The sequence below is a fragment of the Ahaetulla prasina genome, chromosome 3, assembly GCF_028640845.1.
Source record: "Ahaetulla prasina isolate Xishuangbanna chromosome 3, ASM2864084v1, whole genome shotgun sequence".
Lineage (NCBI taxonomy): Eukaryota > Metazoa > Chordata > Lepidosauria > Squamata > Colubridae > Ahaetulla > Ahaetulla prasina.
The window spans coordinates 211501935-211523609 of NC_080541.1; the positions used below are offsets into that span (position 1 = coordinate 211501935).

General features: G+C 43.0%; 1 protein-coding gene across 1 annotated transcript in view; it reads right to left on the bottom strand.

Annotated features, from left to right (window-relative positions):
- Nucleotides 1-1164: 1164 nt before the first annotated feature.
- CTCFL (CCCTC-binding factor like) overlaps nucleotides 1165-21675 on the bottom strand; it is a 37722-nt gene continuing 17211 nt past the window's right edge. The window contains exons 4-9 of the mRNA XM_058176700.1: nucleotides 19946-20079; nucleotides 16266-16386; nucleotides 13090-13239; nucleotides 10128-10288; nucleotides 6724-6906; nucleotides 1165-1350 (exon numbers count right to left, since the gene is read on the bottom strand). Coding sequence (XP_058032683.1) covers nucleotides 1216-1350; nucleotides 6724-6906; nucleotides 10128-10288; nucleotides 13090-13239; nucleotides 16266-16386; nucleotides 19946-20079 — 884 coding nt within the window. The 3' untranslated portion in view covers nucleotides 1165-1215. The remainder of the gene's footprint in view (nucleotides 1351-6723; nucleotides 6907-10127; nucleotides 10289-13089; nucleotides 13240-16265; nucleotides 16387-19945; nucleotides 20080-21675) is intronic.

Below are 21675 nucleotides of genomic sequence, written 5' to 3' on the forward strand. Positions count from 1 at the left end.
GAAGAAGATTAAAAAGGGTGCTTCTAATGGGAAGCAGCTTATTGTATGCGCAAGCAAAACTAACCTGGCTATTTGGCCAGGAAAAAAGTTTAGAAACATGTCCATCAAACATAACAACAACAAATGTTGATAAGAAAGACAAAGACAAAGTCTGGATAATAGACATTGCAGTACCTAGAGACGCAGAAGAAAAGAGAAAAAAACTAGAGAAAAACACAAAGTACAAAGACCTGAGAATAGAAGAAGAACAACTGTGGCAAATGAGAGTAAAGACAGTTCCAGCTTAGTATTTGGGGAGGAAAAAAATATATCTGCCTACCAGGTATTCATCTGGCTAGCATCCTTAGTCTGGTCAGCTTCAGCAAATTAGTTCACTGGTTTTGAGCAAGTGTGCATGCTTTTTATCCCCTATTTGGGGATAAAAAACAGCTTCTAAAGCACAGCTGATCTTTGGAGAGAGAAGCAATGAGAAAAGCAGGCGAAGCACGGAAGAGCGCTTCACTTGCTAGCACCTCATTAGGGCTGAAAAAAGTTTCGAAAAAGTTACATTCGGAGTATAAGACACCCCCAAATTTTCAGCCTTTTTTAGGGGGAAAAAAGTGCATCTTATACTCCGAAAAATACGGTATTTAGTGCAGTGCTAGTGAACCTTTTCAGCACTGAGTGTCTGGGCTGCAACCGGGAAGAGGAGCTGCCCAGGGCACATGTGCACGCCCAAAAATGAACTTCCAATTTCAGCCAGCTACTCTTCTGGGTTTCTGGTGCGCATGTGCACGCAATGATCAGCTGGCTGGTGCGTATACTCATGCAGTTAAACGGAAGATCAGCTAGAAGATCTTCTAGTTTCCGGCACTGCCGCATGCAAAAAGGCCAGCTGATTGTCGCATGTGCATGCGCGCCAGAAACCAAGACGAAAAGGCATGCATGCCATAGGATTGCCATCACGGTTTTAGTGAAAAACTAGAGTGTCTTTTCTTCTTCTTCACATTTATTGAAACAGATTTTAACGTGCAGCTGCATTGATGGCTTATCTATTATTGCAATTTTCAAAATGTGATTCTATCTGTGCTGGAATTTTACTTATTATAAAAAGGTAAGTTAATCACTGCCTTATTTTTTTTTTAATATGCAAATTCTAAACCTGGCCAGGGGGAAAAAACCCTCCTTGTCAAAAAACAAGAACTCTTCTTCTTGCTGTGTTTCTCTGTGATCATCTCATTCATTACCTTCTTGTTTGGCCACAGGATGACTTCTCCTTTCTCTTTTCTTCCTCTTGTTTGCTTTGCAGGATGGGGAGCTTTCAACAGCTCTTCTCTCTCTGCATTTTTCATTATGCTTGAGCATGTTATTCTATACAGGAAGAAAGGACCAAAAGAAAATTTACCCAACCAGTTAAAAGCATGAATGCACAGTGTTTTAGGAAAGGGAGAAATCTTTAAATGCCCTTCCTTAGCCAGCATAACCATGTCAGCAAAGCCAAATGGAATCAGAGTCTCAGGCGGCAGGATAGGGAAAGTAGATATACAAGCAGTACTCCACTTATTGCAATAGCATTTAGACATATATACCGCTTCACTGTGCTTTCCAGCCCTCTCTAAGCGGTGTACAGTCAGCCTATTGCCCCCAACAATCTGGATCCTCATTTTACTGATCTCGGAGGATGGAAGGTTGAGTCAACCTTGAACTGGTGAGAACTTAATTGCTGAACTGCTGGCAGCCGGCAATCAACAGAAGTAAGCCTGCAGTACTGCATTCCAACCACTGCGCCACCACGGCTCTTATTGGAAGTTAAGACACACCCATAAAAAGGTACTTGTGACCCAATTTTCGATGTTTTGGCCACTGTAGTGCCCCTACAGCCATTTGAACAAAATTTGAGTGCTTGGCAATCTGTCCATTCTTACGACTGACCAAAGGGATGCTAGAGTGTCCCCCCACTTGTTCTCCGAAGACTCAGGGCGGCTTACAATGTATAGGGCAATAACTCCCAATATGATAGTTACTTCTAGGGTTGAATCACATGGCCTGCTGATGGGCGGCTGAGGGGCAGAGCGGACTACTCCCCTTCCCCCACATGATCTCTGGAGCTTCCAGAAGATCTACAGCATGTAACTGATCAATTGGTGATGGGGGATAGAGGGTCTGCGGTGGGAAATGGGCATAAGGGACCTGTAGGCACCTTACTTAACAACCGTCATGGCTTGCAACTATAATAATGGGCAGGCTCCATTACATTTGTAAGTCAAGGTCTACCTATGCAACCTCAAAATAATTATTGCAGCCGCGCCAGGGAGAACACCAGGGGTGGGATTCAGCCGGTTCGGACTGTCGAACCGGTTGTTCCAAGGACTGGCTGACCCCACCCACCCCACCCCTCCCAGGAATCTCCATGCGGCCTGTTTTGGATGCTAGGTAAGTGGATGGCATGTGTGGAGGCTCTGGGAGGGCGAAAAACAGGCCTACCGGAAGTCCAGAAACGGGCCTATTTCCAGCATCCAGAGGGCCTCTGGTGCCCGTGGGAGTCCATTTTTGCTCCAGGAAAGCCTCTGGAACCAGGGGAGAGTGGGCCTACCGAATGTCCTGAACTCCAGAAACGGACCCATTTCTGGCCTCCGGAGGGTGCGCAAAGTGAACCGGTTGTTACAACCGGTGAATCCCACCACTGGAGAGCATCCCAGAATCTTGCTGCAAATGTGACAGTTGTTGTCCTTCTTTCATTAGTGAAACACAAAAGGCGTCTCAACATTTTCCGATCAGCTCTTGTGAGCAAAGAAATGGAGTGGAAGTTTTCTCTGGATTTCTCCAGGCTAAGGAGAAATTAAACTCTAGAGTTCCACTTAGTGACATCAGGGCACTGGCTGCCTGTGGTCTTCTGGGTGCACTTCAAGGTGTTGGTTACCACCTTTAAAGCGCTCCATGGCTTAGGACCGGGTTACTTACGGGACCGCCTACTGCCACCGTTTGCCTCCCACCGACCCATACGCTCGCACAGAGAGGGACTTCTCAGGGTGCCGTCAGCCAAGCAATGTCGGCTGGCAGCCCCCAGGGGAAGGGCCTTCTCTGTGGGGGCCCCTACCCTATGGAACGAGCTTCCCCCTGGACTTCGCCAACTTCCGGACCTTCGGACCTGTCGCCGCGAGCTTAAGACCTATATATTTATCCGTGCGGGACTGGCATAGAATTTTAGTTGTTTTTAGGGTTTTAAATTTTTAAATTAGGTTTTGGGATTTTAAAAGTATTTTTAGATTGGGCTAATTTAAATAAGTTTTTTAATTAATATTTTATTCTACTGTATGTTTTTGATTGTTGTTTTTATTTTGCCTGTTCATCACCCTGAGTCCTTCGGGAGAAGGGCGGTATAAAAATTAAAATGTTATTATTATTATTATTATAACCGAGAAAAACCCAATGTGATTGTCTTGGCTGCAGAAATATTCTACAATCAAAAGAGAAGATTCCTAAAGACATCATCACTTGATCATTTTGTCCTAGAGAAATCCAAGTCCCTCATTTTCCTCCCATAAAAGGATTCTCTAATTTTTCCTCCATTAAAAGTTGTTTCATCAAATTGCAAGAGAAGGAGGGAAAAAAAAAAAAACTACAGGAAACACTTTTAGCACTTTTCCTTTCCTTTAAACGCTCTACAATTGTGCAATCCCTTCCTAGACTTCTGGTCTCTTCCCATGTCCCATTTATCTCCATGACTTTGGCACGTGGCATCTTTGTCAGCTTTATTAGACAGACCAGGCAGGAAAAAAAGCCAGATAAGCAAATTCTACTTTACTGTAAAGCTACATTTTTTTTAATTTTAATTTTTTGCATTTATATCCCGCCCTTCTCCGAAGACGCAGGGCGGCTTACACTATGTCAAGCAATAGTCTTCATCCATTTGTATATTATATACAAAGTCAACTTATTGCCCCCAACAATCTGGGTCCTCATTTTACCTACCTTATAAAGGATGGAAGGCTGAGTCAACCTTGGGCCTGGTGGGACTTGAACCTGCAGTAATTGCAAGCAGCTGCTGTTAATAACAGACTGCATTAGTCTGTTGAGCCACCAGAGGCCCCTCACATTAATAGACTCTTGCAAGTCTGAAAGTACAATCCTCTTACTGTTAATGTTACAGCCTGAAAACCTAGGAAGGTTTCCTTCTGAGCCTCTTGCCATGCCTACAATCCACCTGTGGGCTCTGCTGTCTCTTATCTGACCATTCTCTAGGAGGCATCTCCTCCCAGCCCCGTCTATCAAAGTCATTCCCACATACCATTATTCATTTGCAGAAAATCAGCCGACAACTGCAGCTATCCATAGTTTCCCTGGGAATGATCCAGCTGCATCCTCAGCAGTTATGTATGAGTCAATGTAAAATGTATGCAGTGGCTGAAAAACGTCCGGGAAATTAAGGCCTGCCACCTATTGCACAGCAGCTGATTTAGCACCTTCGAAGAAGTACAATTATACTTCTTGTCACATTGGACAACAAAGAATTTGCTTCCTGAATGCCTTTGGGTGTGTCTAATACATTTTTGGCTGCTAATCAAATGTCAATCACGTAACGTTTTATAGAAATCTTCTCTTTTTACAAACTGGCAATGAACGCCATTTGGTAGCTGCTGGTTGAGCTGCAGAAATGAAAGAAACATACGAAAACAAGGGACTGTGGTTGAAGCGCATCCAATACATCAAGTGCAACTGGGATAACTGTGGAGATCTAAAAGTAGTGATTCTGTTGCTTGGAATGCAGCTCAGCTATAGCAAGTACTGTTGCTACACATGCGAATGGACAGCCGTGTAAGAGAGTCACAGTGATCAATGCCTGGAATGCACTACCTGACTCTGTGGTTTCTTCCCCAAACCCCCACCACTTTAACCTTAAACTGTCTACTGTTTGACCTCACCCTGTTGTGCCTCGCTCGCCCCCCTCTCCGCAGCCGGGCCCCTCTCATCTCCTGTTATCTCAGCCAGAGACGGATAATGAAGACGAACGGCCTGGCATGCCTCCAGCCCCCAGTCCTGGCACCATGCCCGAACAGACCGAGCAAGACGAATGGCCTGGCATGCCTTCAGCCCCCAGTCCTGGCACCATGCCCGGACAAACTGAGCAAATAAACCCTTCCCCCACAGCATGTGAACATGAGGAGTATGAAGCCAGTCACGAGCTGGATTGCCGGCAGCTGGAGGGTGGAGGGATCCACGCTTCCGGAGAATGGAGAGGCGACGTCAGCAAAAGGAAGGGAGGGGCAGGCCTGGATAAGTGCTGAGTCATGGAGCCACACCCCATGGTCTATATAAAGGATCTGCTTTCTGGCATTCTTTGAGTCAGGCAAAGTCTAATTTGGATTGCTGAAGTCACATCTTGGACTCCTGCCTGCCCTGAGAACTCTGACAGAACTTTGGCAAAGCTGCAGAGGCTTTGTGGCCATGTTTGATACAGACTTCCCCGACCCGGCCGTCAGAGGAGGAGTGGGACACGACACACCCTATTCCTAAAACGTCTGTAAGGGGGCATGCATAAGAGCGCCAACATGCCTACCATCCCTGTCCTAATTTATTCGTATCCTTATCCTATATTCATAATCATGTTTATACTTATATCTGTTATCTTATACATGCTTGACAAATAAATAAATAAATAAAAAATAAAAACTAATATCCATTAATGTTGGCGGACTACTGGATACTCTAGCAAGATGTTGCATTGAATATTGAGTGCAAACAAAAATCAACAGTAACACACTTTTGGCTGTGTTTAATTCACGCAGTGTGTCAGCAACATTAAGCAATTAAATACATTATACTCATTAAAAGTTAATTTCATGTCTCAAAATTCCTACGTAATATAGGTAGTCTTCCATCGACCACAAACCAGACCGAAATTTTGTTGCTAAGTAAAACATTTGTTAAATGAATTTTGCCCCATTTTACGACTTTTCACCGCAGTTGGTAAATTAGCAACATGGCTGCTAAGCGAATCTGCGCGCAACAGAATACTTTATGCCACCAGGCTTGAAATTTTAGGCTTAAACAATTTAGAACTACGCCGCCTTCGGTCTGACCTAAGCGTAGTACACAAAATTATCTGCTACAATGTCCTACCTGTCAATGACTACTTCAGCTTCAACCACAACAATACGTGAGCACACAATAGATACATACAAAGTTAAGGTTTCCTGCCTGGGCAGGGGGTTGGACTAGAAGGCCTCCAAGGTACCTTCCAACTCTGTTGTTATGTTATGTTATGTTAAGGTAAACTGCTCCAAACTTGATTGCAGAAAATGTGACTTCAGCAACAGAGTGGTCAATGCCTGGAATGCACTACCTGACTCTGTGGTTTCTTCCCCAAATCCCCACAACTTTAACCTTAAACTGTCTACTGCTGACCTAACCCCATTCCTAAGACGTCTGTAAGGGGGCGTGCATAAGCGCGCCAACATGCCTAACGTCCCTGTCCTAATGTCCCCATTTATTCGTATCCTTATCCTGTATTCATAATCATGCTTACATTTATAGCTGTTATCTTATACATGCTTGACAAATAAATAAAATAAATAAATAAAATAACCAGCATGGGAATCAGAATGGAACACATCTAGATGGCAGCCCACATCTGGGACAGTGAAAATCTGTATTTGCACGGAATCCGCTGAGTACAAATATTGTTCTCCAGCTGTTGTACCTATGGATACAGACCTCTTCAAAAAGGCAAGCAAGTCACCTTACCCAACGGGAATAGCCCTTGCCACACTTGGGACATGCATAGACCTTTGGCTCAAAGCTGGAGTCGTGGTGTTTCTTGAAGTGAATGGTTAAGAGCTGTTTCTGCCGGAAGCCCTTGTTGCAGGAGAGACAAACAAAAGGCTTCTCGCCGGTGTGCGTCCGCTTGTGCCCAATCATGTGGCGTTCCTGGGAGAAAGAAGACTTCATCAAAACAAAGCCAAGGTAAGGTAACAGGTAACAGCGGTGGAAGGGACCTCGGAGGTCAACTAGTCCAACCCCCTGGATTTTGCTAACAAGCTGCAAAAATGCAGAATTATCCCTCAGATGCTAAACAACAACATGACCAATCCATACCGTTTACAACCATTTCCAAGGCCTCTCCACTGTTTTTTTTTTCAAAGCTACCGGCCCAGTTATCTATGGAGATTCTCAGTCAGGTGCTTTTCAAAAGGCAACTGGACTTTATTTTTATTTTTTCCTTGAAGACGTTTCACTTCTCATCCAAGAAGCTTCTGTATGTACACTGAGAGCATATGCACCAAGACAAATTCCTTGTGTGTCCAATCACACTTGGCCAATAAAATTCTATTCTATTCTATTCTATTCTATTCTATTCTATTCTATTCTATTCTATTCTATTCTATTCTTCTTCGGTTCTGAACTGTATTTCAGAACTGAGGAAGCTTCTTGGTGAGAAGCAAAAATGTCTTCAAGGAAAAAAACAAACGAAAAAAGTCTAATTGCCTTTTGAAAAGCACCTTTGGGACAGCTGGCAGTTATTTCAAAGTGATTTAAGACATCCTACTGTTATCTTTTAACAGCTTAATGACCCTCCTCTGAGAATGAGATGCAATGGAGCTACCTGCATATATTAAAATGCGTGTGTGCGTGTGTGTGTGTGTGCTTATATGTATGTATATATGTGCATGCACACACACAGACACAAATACACACCAGTAGTCCTCTCTTAGTGACCACAATTGGGACTGGCACGTCTATTGCTAAGCTCTGCAAACTCTAAGTAGAAAATCACATGATCACAATTGACTTATGACATTCACTTTCATTTCTCTATAACTCTGCTTGTTGGAAGCCAGTTGCAAACTACTGTGTTTCCCCGAAAATAAGACCCTGTCTTATGTTTTTTTGAACTCCCGAAATAAGTGCTTGGCCTTATTTTTGGGGATGTCTTATTATTTTGGGGCATGTGGAGCAAGACGGGGCTCCTCTTGCCATCTTACCTGATTTCCAGCTGTCTCCCTAACCCTAACCAGAGGAAATGGTGAGGACTGGCTGCGCATGCATTTAAATATTTTTGGAGAGGGCTTATTTTTTTGGGGGCGGGGGGCTTATTTTAACGCATGTGCTCAAAAGCCCAATTGGTCTTATCATCAGGGTAGGTCTTATTTTAGGAGAAACAGGGTAGTCAAATGATGATCATGTGACCATGAGGCCCTACAATGGCTGTAAATGTGAGGCTTGATTGCAAAGCTGAGGGGAAAAGCTTTGCACCTTTGTAAACTTTAATGGTCGCATGAACAAGGCAACTGATAAATAAGGAGCACTTGTACTGCAGATATTCTTAAAGGGTGCAAGGGAGGGATATTGTGTCACTCCCTAAACCTGCTCTTTATTAGGCTAGCTCAGGGGTCTGCAAGCTTGGCTCTTTTAAGACTTGTGGACTTCAACTCCCAGAGTTCCTCAGCCAGCAAAGCTCCCAGAAACTCTTGGGACTTGAAGTCCACAAGTCTTAAAAGAGCCAAGCTTGCAGACCCCTGGGCTAGACATACCAAGCACCCTTAGCCTCTTCATATGGTTTATCCTCAACACCTCTTATCATCTTTGAAGTTTAACACACTTCTACATAATCTCCAGACGAGATGTTCATCTTATTTCAATAAAAGCAAATATTTAGGAAAATGAGAATCCATGATTGGGATAATTTAAGGGAGGGAGGGCAAAGAAGAATCAAGTTATATGTAACATTATTTCTTTATCCCATACTCCATTTACCTGCTAGAGTGGCCTTTTTTTCTCTCTCTGTTCCGAAGTTGATATTTAAGCAACCAAGATATGTGAGGGCAACCTGGCTTTGGAATATGACTACTTTCAGCAGGAGAAAAATTAAATTCCTTCTGAGGTAAAACCACCTCAGAAAATAGTTCTGCCTTTTCTAGAAAACCAGGAATTAATGGATAATGATCCAATCTCACCCAATACAATTTTGCTCATCTTCACTCTGGCTTTTCAAGTGTTAATTGTGACATCTGTCAAGGTGCCTGGGAGAGAGCATTTTTGCCCTAAAGAGGAAGTCACAGACCACACAGCTTAGCAATAATTCCTCCCTTTTGCAACAATAAAGGCTGATATTCCATAGGAGTTTGTAACAGGAAACAGTTACAAGACAAGGAAATATAACATATATTTCCCATATATAACAGAGTCGAAAGAGATCTTGAAGGTCTTCTATGCCAGGGGTCTCCCTTGGCAACTTTAAGACTTGTGGACTTCAACTCCCAGAATTCCTCAGCCAGCTGGCTTGCTGTGTCATGTCCCACTCCTCCTCTGATGGCCGGGTTGAGGAAGTCTGTATCAAGCGTGGCCACAGAGCCTCTGCAGCTTTGCCAAAGTTCTGTCAGAGTTCTCAGGGCAGGCAGGAGTCCAAGATGTGACTTCAGCAATCCAAATTAGACTTTGCCTGACTCAAAGAATGCCAGAAAGCAGATCCTTTATATAGGCCATGGAGTGTGGCTCCATGACTCAGCACTTATTCAGGCCTGCCCCTCCCTTCCTTTTGCTGACGTTGCCTCTCCATTCTCTGGAAGCGTGGATCCATCCACCCTCCAGCTGCCGGCAATTTCAGCTCGTGATTGGCTTCATGTTCCTCATGTTCACATGCTGTGGGGGAGAGGTTTATTTGCTCGGTTTGTCCGGGCATGGTGCCAGGACTGGGAGCTGGAGGCATGCCAGGCCATTCGTCTTGCTCCGTCTGTCTGGGCATGGTGCCAGGACTGGGGGCTGGAGGCATGCCAGGCCGTTCGTCTGCACCTGGCTGAGATAACAGGAGATGAGAGGGGCCCGGCTGCGGAGAGGGGGGCGGGCGAGGCACAACATGCTGGCTGAGAAATTCTATGAGTTGAAGTCCACAAGTCTTAAAGTTGCCAAGATTGGAGACCCCTGGCCTAGGCCAACCTCTCCCCTGAGGTTGAGAGAGCCATCCAAATTTTAGTCCATCCTCAGCCACAGAAACTCCCTGGGTGACTTTAGGATAGTCATTCTCCCTGCCCAGCCTACCTCACAGCATTGTTGTTGTCAGGAAAAATTGGAGGGAACGCTGAGGTCCGCCAAAAAAGGGAAGTCTATAAATCTGATAAGCAGCAATCAGAGCTGGGCCATCTCATAAATACCTGTTTGCACGTGTAGCTGCATTGATCACACTTGAATTTCTTTTCATTTCTATGTATCTTCTTGTGTTGTTGCAGAGCGTAACGCTCGTGGAAGGCACTATCACAATAATTGCACTTGACCGGTATCTCAATGTAAGAATGCAGGTTTCGCAAGTGGATACCTGTAACAGGAATGGTATGATTTTTACATTTTCTCCCCAGTTGTTGAGTCTCAAGCAGATGTATTAAACAGACAAAAAAGACATTAAAACAAACTTTAACCTCACATAAATCCCATGTAGTGACTATTATATCCATAGAAAGAGAAAAGTCCTGGTGGTGCAGTGTTTAGAATGCAGTGTTGCAGGCTGTCTCTGCTCCACTGCCAGGAGTTTGATCCTGATCAGCTCAAGGTTGACTCAGCCGTCCATCCTTCCGAGGTCAGTAAAATGAGGACCCAGATTGTTGGGGGAAATATGCTGACTGTCAGGATTCCCACCGATGCCCTAATTAAATAAAGAGCCTCGAAACCCAGTTATTTATTAGGAGCTTCATGTCATGTTCCAGGTGAAGCCAATTCTGACCCCACGCAATTTACGTTCCAGCTTTGACCCTGTTTCCCACTCCTCCCGAGTTGTATCATCAATCACATTTTCCGTGTCATCAATCACCTTCTCCAAGGAAGCAATTTCGCAGGTTGTAGAGATCACTCCCCAGAGGCCACTGTGGATAACCATGGAAATGGCCTTGACAGAGATATAGCTGGAATGTGCTTTTGTTTTGACTGACGCAGAGTTCGTTTCCCCATCCCCCTTGCTTATGGCAATTCGAGAGCAGGCCAGGGATGCTTTGCGAGTTGAAACTGAGTCTCTTAAGCACTATGCTCTGTTAAGCACTTAACGACTCACAACCATTCATTTAGTGACCATTAGAATGAGGAAATCCAGAAAACGTTGAACGTCCCCAAGCCCCCATGAAAATATAAAACAGTATAATATTTAAGCAATGCTACAACCTGAATTGCACCTAAGGAGCTTGTGAATTGCAAATAAATTTAGTTAAAAAGGTAATATGAAACTGACTAAATGACTTCAAGGGAGATGCACCAACTGAACACTGATTAGGATTCAGATTTAGAAACTTCACAGGAAGGAAGGAAGGAAGGAAGGAAGGGAGGGAGGGAGGGAGGGAGGGAGGAGGGGAGGAAGAAGGGAGAGAGAGAGGGAGGGAGGAAAGGAAGGAAGGAAGAAAGGAAGGAAGGAAGGAGGGAAGGGTGGTTTCTGATTAAGAAGAGCAATAATTCCTGGCCCCTTTTAAATGTACAAAAAGCAAATGCAAAGGATTGGTTTATGGATCATATTCACTTCCTCCCTAGTAGCCAAAAGATGGTGCTATTTCGCTTTCTTACAAAATTCAGTCCTGAATTCAGTCTCACTAAGAGCTGAGAAATATTTTTTTTTTTGATCTTGCAAAAAGTATCTCCCAGAGAACTTACATACACAGCATTGAAAGAAACAGAGAAAACCCTAAAAATTACACTTTTAGTAGTCTTTCTGGTACCCGGTGTGATCCCCTAGCTGGGATTATAATGCCTTTGGTCAAGGTGGTTGGGAATTTGGTAAACTATAATCTCAAAACACTGGACAGCATTAAGTTGGAAAGGCTGTATTAATTCTCTGTTTCTTGCCATCAACTTTTTTATTCCTTTGCAGAGTCTCCCTTTTAAGATTCTGTATTTTGGTTTGTTCACCTAACAATCAATCAATTTGTGTTCTAAAAATCTTGGCCCATCGTAGGGGCATGCATAAGGAGTATTATAACAATGTCACAACGGTGGCCGAAACTACAAGACTGAAGCTATGCCCGTTTTTACATATGTGTTGACAACTATAAAAAGGGGGCAGGTTTGCAGCGCCGTCTTAGGTTTATTTTTTGGCCTCTACTGTGGATGTCCCTGGCCTATTGAGTACTCATCATTCACACGCACAGAGACTTCTTCTTGAAGCCACTTCTGCATTCATAAAAGTCAACTAAGCAAATATCCTGTCATCTTCTTCTAACCATCTCCGGGATAAGGACTTCTCAAGTGCAGGTTTTTAATTGCTTTGCATACATCAATGGGGTTGATCACAAAATGAAGAGATTCTGAAATGTACCTTATTCATCTCAAACCCTGCGAATAAACCCATCAGAGATGGCATTGATGTACTGAGTGTTTTGCTCTCTAATAGTTTTCAAAACCACACTGCCTTCCCCTATTTCATGAAGGTTAAAATCCTACTTAAACCTTACATTTTTCTAATGCTTTCTCTCAGAGATATATCTTGCCTGCCATGGAGTTTGATTTGAAGAATTGGTAAATTAATAGGTGGCTTCTTTTGATGGTCTCACCTGCTTTTTCCCTGTACAGTTTTAAAATGTTTATTAATATTCAGGCTCAGAACTTAAATCAAACGACACATACAACAGTATCAACCCTGAGCTACAAATATTCTCATTTATTGGCACAATGGCATTTTTTTGCATTGTACTTATACCCATGTGCAATTATACTAGGGCACACTTTCAACGGGCCAAGAAGGACTGGAGAACATAATGAGAAGAATTCAGGGCAATCTAAAAAAAAAAAAATCAGTGCAAATTAAAAATAAAATGGAGTGTTAAGGCATTGTTGACCTTCCCAATTAAAACACAGGAACTGAGAACCTAAAAATCTCAGGAAAAAAACGAAAATGTCAGGAAGATGCTAAGCCCAAATGATTGATATTGGACATAGAAACAATGCTCACTGATCACATCTTTGAGGGAGAAATCAGGTTTTATTTACTGCAAAAAGAGAAGAGCTTGCTTTGGAAATTAATGAGCCAGAGCACAATACTTTGGGGATAGATTTATTAAGTCAAGCTGGATACTGACGGTGACCTTCATTCTTTATGTACTTTTACAGAAAGATTTTTTAGGGAAAAAAAGTTATGAAACTTACTTAAATCACCTTTCCGGGCAACGGATGTGGCACAGTGTGGACACTGGTATTTTGGTACATTTTTCCCATGTTTATGCAAAACATGGAACTTCAGCGTCCCAGCCTGTGTGAATCTGGCTTTGCAAATCACACATTCAAAGGGTTTTTCACCTAGGAGGAAACACATACTTGTAAGAACTGGTGAACCAGAGAGCAAAACGCCACAGCTGAAAATGGTAGCATATTTTCCAGATCCTACTTTTTGCAGCCATCCCTTGAACTGATGCAGCATCCATGCCTCCATAACACTGTGGGGCTTCTGTAGGATTTCTGCAGATTTCAGCTTCTGTTACAGTAGAAGAAAAAAGGCTCCAAGCATGAACTCCTGAGCTATGGCACAGATGTTTTCTCACTGATGGGAATTTTTGCCCATCTGACCACCTAGAGATCTTTCTTGGTTCTCCCACTTCCTTGCCACCATTTCACTAATCTCCATTTAGAATAGTATAGAATAGAACAGAACAGAAGTGGAAAGCAGAATTGGAAGGGACCTTAGAGGTCTTCTAGTCCAACCCCCTGCTCAAGCAAGAAACTCTATACCATTTCAGACAAATGATTGTCCAATCTCTTCTTAAAAACCTCCAGTGTTAGAGCATTCATAAGTTCTGGAGGCAAGTTGTTCCACTGATTATTGTTATTATCAGGAAATTTATTCTTAGTTCTAGGTTTTTTCTCTCCTTGATTAGCTTCTTGTCCTGCCCTCAGGTACTTTGGAGAATAGCTTGACTCCCTCTTCTTTGTGGCAACACTTAAGATATCGGAACATTGCTATCATGTCACCCCTAGTCCTTCTTTTCATTAAACTAGACATACCCAATTCCAGCAACCATTCTGTATATATTTTAGCCTCCAGTCCCCTAATTTATCTTCATTGCTGTTCTCTGCACTCTTTCTAGAGTCTTTTTACACCGTGGCAACCAAAACTGGATGCAATATTCCAAGTATGGCCTTACCAAGGCATTATAAGGCCACACTTGGAATACTGCATCCAGTTTTAAACAGATTTAAACATATTTACATTGCAATTCATCCCCATTACATCAGGCTTAAATTGAGAAGAAAGTTGGCTTTTCATTTTTGTGCCATGACCACCAAAGGAAGTGAAGCAAAGACGAGGATGCTCAGTGGATATCAGTTTTTAGCTCCATTAATTAAAGGATTAATTAATTATAATTTATTCTTTAACCTATTAGTTGATTGGCGCATTTTTTTTAATTTACATTTATAGCCCGCCTTTCTCCGAAGACTCAGGGCGGCTTACATTGTGTAAGGCAACTGCATTGGTCAACTGCTGGAGAATTTTGAATCTTGTAAAGATGGTAATGGCAAAGCCATTGGCAGTACAAAAGTGTCCTTGAGTTTGTGAGATGACCACATAGACCTGTCTCCATCCATCCATCCATCCACCCACCCATCTTTTTACTCGTGGATTTACTGCTGAGAGCAAATCAGTTTCATTCATCTTTCCTGGCAGATAATTATACTGAGATTTTATTTATTTTGGCCAGCATGCAAAAAAAAATATTCCTTAATCCTGTTCAAAAACAGTGTCTTTAGCCTGCTTTGCCATTTCAATAGACCATGGAGGAAACAGACTCATAATGCAACAGCACAGTGAAAGCTCCATGTTGCCGTCTGTCCTCGTTTCTTCGTAGCAAGTCTCCTAGCCTGATTTCCTATTCTGTCAACTACTGAATCACAGAATTATAACCCTGAAAGGAACCACAGGGAACATTTAATGTAATTCCCTATAATGGGCAAGAAAACCAAGCAAACTGTCCAGGACAACGTCTTATCATTCCAGAAATGGAGAACCTGCAATCTCCATAGGTAAAATGCCCTACATTTATACCAATAGCACTTAGACTTATATACTGCTTCACAGTGCTTTACAGCCCTCCCTAAGTGGTTTACAGCATCAGCACATTGCCCCCAACAATCTGGGTCCTCATTTTACCGACCTTGGAAGGATGGAAGCCTGAGTCGACCTTGAGCCAGTCAGGATTGAACTGCTGGCAGTCGGCAGAATTAGTCTGCAATAACTGCATTCTAACCACTGCACCACCTCGGCTCTTCATACAGATATATTAGCATGGGGGAATATTCCCTTCTATTTAAATGAAATCGTGCTAGTTTGACAGTTTATATCCTTATTTCTGGTTCTAGTTTTTGTGGCTAAGGGAAGCAGTGGTCATTCTCTTTATAGCTTTTCTTTAGACTCCTGGACATATCTACCACCTCTTCCCCGAGTCTTCTTTACTCCAGACCTAACATGCCCTCTAGTCTTTAGAAGCCAACTCTTCTTCCATTGAACAGAATAGAGCTGGAAGGGACCTTGGAGGTCTTCTAGTCCAGCCCCCTGCTCAAGCAGGAGAACCTATACCATTTCAGACAAGGGGCTGTCTAGACCTGTGATGGTGAACCTATGGCACGCACGCCACAGGTGGCATGCAGCGCCCTCTCTGTGGGCACATGAGCTGTCGCCCCAATTCAGCTCCGCTGTGCATGCACATGCACCTCCTGCCGGCCAGCTGGTCATCGGGACTCTGCCGTGCATGCGCGGAGGGCGGGGCGCATGCAGGTGGTGCGGGGTGTGCATGCACGGGGCAGGGCATGTGCATGCATGTGCAAGGGGGTGGAGTGCATGCAGAGGTCTGCATCTGCATGTACAGAGTGGAGGGCGTGCGGGGGGCTGCGCACGCATTGTGTTTTGGGGGTTTCGGTGCGTGCACCTGAATTCAAGCAGGTGCATGTGCGCTATGGGCACTCTGGAAAAACATAGCCATCACTGGTCTAGACTCTTCCTAAAAGCCTCCAGTGATGGAGCACCCACGATTTCTGAAGGCAAGCTGCTCCACTGGTTAATTGTCCTGACTGTTAAGAAGTTTCTCCTGAATTCCAGGTTGCTTCTCTCTTGGATTAGTTTCCAAATAATTTTCTCTTGTTTTGTCTCCAAATCCACTGAATACCCGACTTTGCTCTTCTTGGAGTACCATCTGCTTCCGACTGTTCCTCCTTGCTTTTTTGCTCACGTGCCTGTCTTCCTTCCTTTAGTGGCTCAGCATCTCATAGCCCCACAGGACCAGGCATTAGCATTACTCTGCTTTAATGGCAGCCATTATAGTTTTAATACGTACCTGAGTGAGTTACCATATGTCTTTTCAATTTGTAAGTGTCCCTACTAGCATAGGAGCACACCGTGCAACTATAAGGACGCTCTCCTGTATGCGAGCGAATGTGACGCTTCAGTTTGCTGGCCTACAATTTACAAAAGAAGATGCTGAATTACAAGAGCAGGGAGGGTATTGCTGAAACAATTCACCATTAAAAAAAACTTGACTTTTTGGAAATGCTGTTAAGGGCTTGTCACTAGAATATGCCGTTGCATCTTCTAAAGCAGGGGTATCAAACTCAAGGCCCATGGGCCGGATCCAGCCCGCGGGGGGCTTAAAGCTGGCCTGCGGGCCTGCCCTGGAGACAGGGAAGGACCGGCCTCCCCGGGCTGTTTTTGTTGGCAGAGGGCTAAAGGAAGCCATCATGGCTGAAAATGGAGCCTTGATGAGTGACGTGGAGCTGGCCACGCCTATCTTGGCCACGTCTACCCAGCCTCCCAAGGTCAACACAACCCTGATGCAGCGGTAAAATCCATTTACCTCCGCTATCAGTTTGGGAATGAGAGCGCACGCGCCCCCCTCTCCTGCACATGTGCCGAAGGTCAAAAACAGGACATATTGACGTCCTGGTGGGTGGGTGGAGCCTCCCACTCAGTGCTATAGGTTTGCACAAGCTGGATAGAATCGGCTGGATTTCACTGCTGCCCTGATGCGACCCTCAATGAAATCGAGTTTGACACCCCTGTTCTAAAGCAAGGGTCTCCAAACTTGGCAACTTTTTAAGACTTGTGGACTGCAAGTCTGCAAGTCTCAAAAGTTGCCAAGTTTGGAGACTTCTAAAGTACTGCCTTCCAAACTAAGTCTCCTGTTTCTCTGCCTTAATGCTGGTTCTATTAGGACGAATCCTAACCGCGAGAGGAAAAATATGAAAGGTCCAATTCTGCAAAATTGTTTTTTTTTAACAAGACCACAGTTGGTCCTTGACTTACAACCATTCGTTTAACAACCATCCGAAGTTCAACAGCACTGCAAAAATTGCCGTATGACCAATACTCACACTTATGACCGTCTCCATAGTTACATGATCAACATTGAGGCTCTTGGCAACCAGCATGTATTCGCAACGGTTGTAGCATTCAATCATCACGCAACTGCCATTTGCATTCTTCCCATCCAGCTTCTGACAAGCGAAGGTCAACGAGGGAAACCAGGTTTACTTAACTATTGTATAGTTCACTTAACAGGGATGCAGTGGCTCAGTGACTAAGATACTGAGTTTGTTGATTGAAAGGTTAGCAGTTTGGCAGTTCGAATCCCTAGTGCCGCATAACGGGGTAAGCTCCCATTACATGTCCCAGCTTCTGTCAACCTAGCAGTTCGAAATCATGTAAAAAATGCAAGTAGAAAAATAGAGATCACCTTTGGTGGGAAGGTAACAGCGTTCTGTGAGCCTTCGGCATTTAGTCATGCCAGCTACATGATCAGAGAGACGTCTTTGTACAGCGCTGGCTCTTTGGCTTTGAAACGGAGATGAGCACCGCCCCCTAGAGTTAGGAATGACTAGCACATATGTGTGAGGGGAACCTTTACCTTTACTTCACTTAACAACTGCAGTGTCTGCTTAACAAAAGGTCAAAAATGTCAAGTGGCCACTTGAACAGCCATCTTAATTAGCAACAGATTTTTGTGGTCCCAATTGTGTCGTAATTTGAAGACTACCTGTAGTAGAAAGTGTCAGATTAAAAGAATAGAATAAAATACAACCCTGGTTTCCTAATTCTGTATTAGATTTTTTTTGTGGTTCCCTTTATGTTTGTTTATAGTCTTGGAATCAATTGTAATTAAGAGTAGTCTAAGGTGCTGCAGATTTCTTTTAAGACTTTCCTCGCCACATTTGTTAAGTGAATCGCTGCAGTTGTTAAATTAGTAACCCGGTTGTTAAGTGAATCTGGGTTTCCTCTTTGATTTTGCTTCTCAGAAGGTCACAAAATGGGATCACATGACTCCAAGACACTGCAACCGTCATAAATCTGAGTCAGTTGTCAAGTATCCAAATGTAAATCATGTGACTATGGTGATGCTACAACGGTCGTGTAAAAACTGGCCATAAGTCACTTTTTTCAATATTGCTGTAACTTTGAATGGTCACTAAATGAACTGTTTTAAGGCAAGGACTCTTTGTACTGAATAGCAACAACATGGAGGCTGCAGACATCTTTCTTGGCTGAAAGTTAGATATATATAAAAAAACATCTGTTCAAAAAAGTTGCAGCCCAAACTGTTTCTGGTTTGTGAAAGCTGCATACAAAATGATGCACGATAGAGTAAGTTGTGTATAAATGGCGTATTATAGACAGTTATAAAGAAAGAAAAGCATGCAGTGGCTTGACTGTGCATAAAAAACCCTATAAACTATGGCCAATTATGCAAATTGCACAGCAAACCTGAGCAATTCGTGATTTTGTCACTATATGCAGCATGTTAGACAACGGATATACACAGATCCTCACATCCTTTTATATTACTCCCCTTTTATTTAATATTGCTTCTCCAAGTTTATATGTTAATTCCAAAAATGAAAAAAAAGAAAGAAAGAAAGAAAATATTGTTTAACGAACTCTGCAATCTGTTCTCCTTTGGCTGACTTGTAATCTAAAAAATAAAAAAATCAATGCTAAGGGCTCCTGCTTCATCCATGGAACATTCACAAGAATATTTTAACGCTGATTAGAAACAAACCACTGTTTTCACAAGAGTTGAAAGGGGTTTAAGCTTCTTGTCTTTCTTTCATCCGGCAAGGCAAACGGATTTCTGAACATGATACAAAATCTATTTACCAGAAGCAGGAATGAAATGCAGGTATTAAGACCAGCCTCGGAGGCTCTTCCCAAATCTCTCGGCTGTCTGAAATATGGAGGATGACCTCAACAGGGATTCCTGGAAGCCATCTTGGTTTTCATTCAGCATTAGATTAAAGAAGTATTTGCTTAATACTTCTAGAATGTATTTTGCTGGGGTTTTGTTGTCCTTGGTGTTGTGTCCGCGGTGCTGCTGAAGGAGCGTTGAGCATGCTGACGCGATGCGATCTGATTGGTTTATTTCCGCATCCTTCCAGGCGGGAAAATTAGGGCTTCGCTATTGGTTGTTGTTTTTGACAGCTTAGTATTTAAGAGCTTCAGCTTTTTTACCTTTTAAAAAAATGCTTTTAAAAGGTAAAAAAAAGGCTCTGACGATTCCAACTGAGTTGCCTGATTGTCAGAGGCTTTTCTTTTACTTTTAAAAGCATTTTTTTACAACCTATTCAGCTGAAGAGGTTGTAAAAAAAGTGCTTTTAAAAGTAAAAAAAAAACCACCTCTGATGATCGCACAGCTCAGCTGGGGTGGGGGTGGGGCAGGGATTTTTGCTACCGGTTCTCCAAACCACCTGTCACCATTGGTACCGGATCGGCCGATCTAGTCCGAACCGGGAGCATTTCACCCCTGCATCCATTGCTTCTAATTGCAATGTGTGTTGTTAAATGCATGTGTGTGTGTGTGGAGGTATTTTTCTTTCTTTTACTTTTAAATTCCCTACCAACTATGCTTCTAACTAAAAATGCATGCACCAAGAACGGCAGTGCCTCTTTCAAAGGAAACCACATCTTTCTCTACCCAGTCAAGGGAGGACTTTGCAAAACGATTCTGCAGAGAACAATCCATCTTACCTCTACGCTGCAGTAGTTACAGATGGAGCATTTAAAGGGCTTCTCCAGAGTATGTTTATATCGCTTGTGGCGGGAAAGTTCCCCCACTGTCACAAAGGCCATATCACATTCGTTACACTTGTGTGGTTTGGTCCCTGCAAAAGAGAAGCAGAGTTTCAAAATGTGTTCATTGGAAACATTTAAATCCAAATCTACCTGGAATACTGAGAAATTTGTTGTGATAGCGGACTGTTAGTTTTACATCTACCTAGGCACAGAATCCAGTAAGGTGGAAAATGGCTCATCAAACACTTCAAAGCAACTTAGAAATGCAGTTTTGTGCATAGGATTAGCCTTTTTTTAAAAAAAAAATAAAAAAATAGGTGGCAGAGATGAGGTAAAGCAGTATCAGGTATGCAGGAGATACATAGTCCTGATTTTGTTATAGTGGGGAAAGTAGAAGGAGGAAAGAAGATTAAATGTGTTTGCTGCCTTGAATTATTTTAAAAAATAATAAAGGTGGGATAAAAATGTAATAAATACCAGTTTTCCCACAAAATAAGACTGGGTCTTATTTTAATTTTTGCTCCAAAAGACGCATTGTGGCTTATTTTCCGGTCAGATCTTATTTTGGGGAAAGTATCAAATGCCTCTATCTGCTCACAATCTTAACCGGGGCTTATTTTTGGGGTAGGGTTTATATTATAAGCAGCCTGAAAAATCATGCTAGGGATTATTTTCCGGTTGGGTCTTATTTTCGAGGAAAAAGAGTAGAATAAATTAACTTGGGAAATGTTAATGTATGGATTTAATGATTTACTTTTTGAATGTGACTTGTTTTGAAGTGTGAGGACGCATTTGTGCTTGGCAACTGAAAGAACACAATGTGAAAAACAGCTGGACTGAATGAAAAACTACAAGGAATTAGTCTATTAAGTATGTCTGGGAAGGAATCTGATAGAATTTGATTCAAAGGGAACGAGAGGGTAGAATGAACAAAACGGTGTAGAAATTTGGTAAATAAATAATAAGCAAAGGAAAATAACAGCGTAAAAATTTGATAAACCATCACGGATCCGCTGTTAGACCCCTTGCAATTTGCATACCGAGCAAATAGATCAACAGATGATGCTGTTAATATGGCTCTGCACTACATCCTACAACATCTTGAGTCTCCAAAGACCTATGCAAGGGTCCTTTTTGTAGACTTTAGTTCAGCATTCAATACCATCATTCCAGACATTCTTCTAACTAAGCTAAACCAGCTACAGGTACCGGAACAGGCTTGTAAGTGGATCACGAGCTTCCTAACAAACAGGAAGCAGCAGGTGAAGCTAAGCAAGATCACATCAAATACCTGTACAATTAGCACAGGGGCCCCCCAAGGCTGTGTGCTCTCCCCACTTCTCTTCTCTCTGTATACCAATGACTGCATCTCCAATGATCCATCTGTTAAGTTGAGGGGCTGGAATAGCTCAGACTGTTACGAAGCCTGTTATTAGAACACAGTAGCCTGCAATTACTGCAGGTTCAAGCCCGGCCCAAGGTTGACTCAGCCTTCCATCCTTTATAAGGTAGGTAAAATGAGGACCCAGATTGTTGGGGGGGGCAATAAGCTGACTTTGTAAAAAAATATACAAATAGAATGAGACTATTGCCTTATACACTGTAAGCCGCACTGAGTCTTCGGAGAAGGGCGGGATATAAATGTAAACAAACAAACAAAAAAAAACTACTGAAGTTCGCAGATG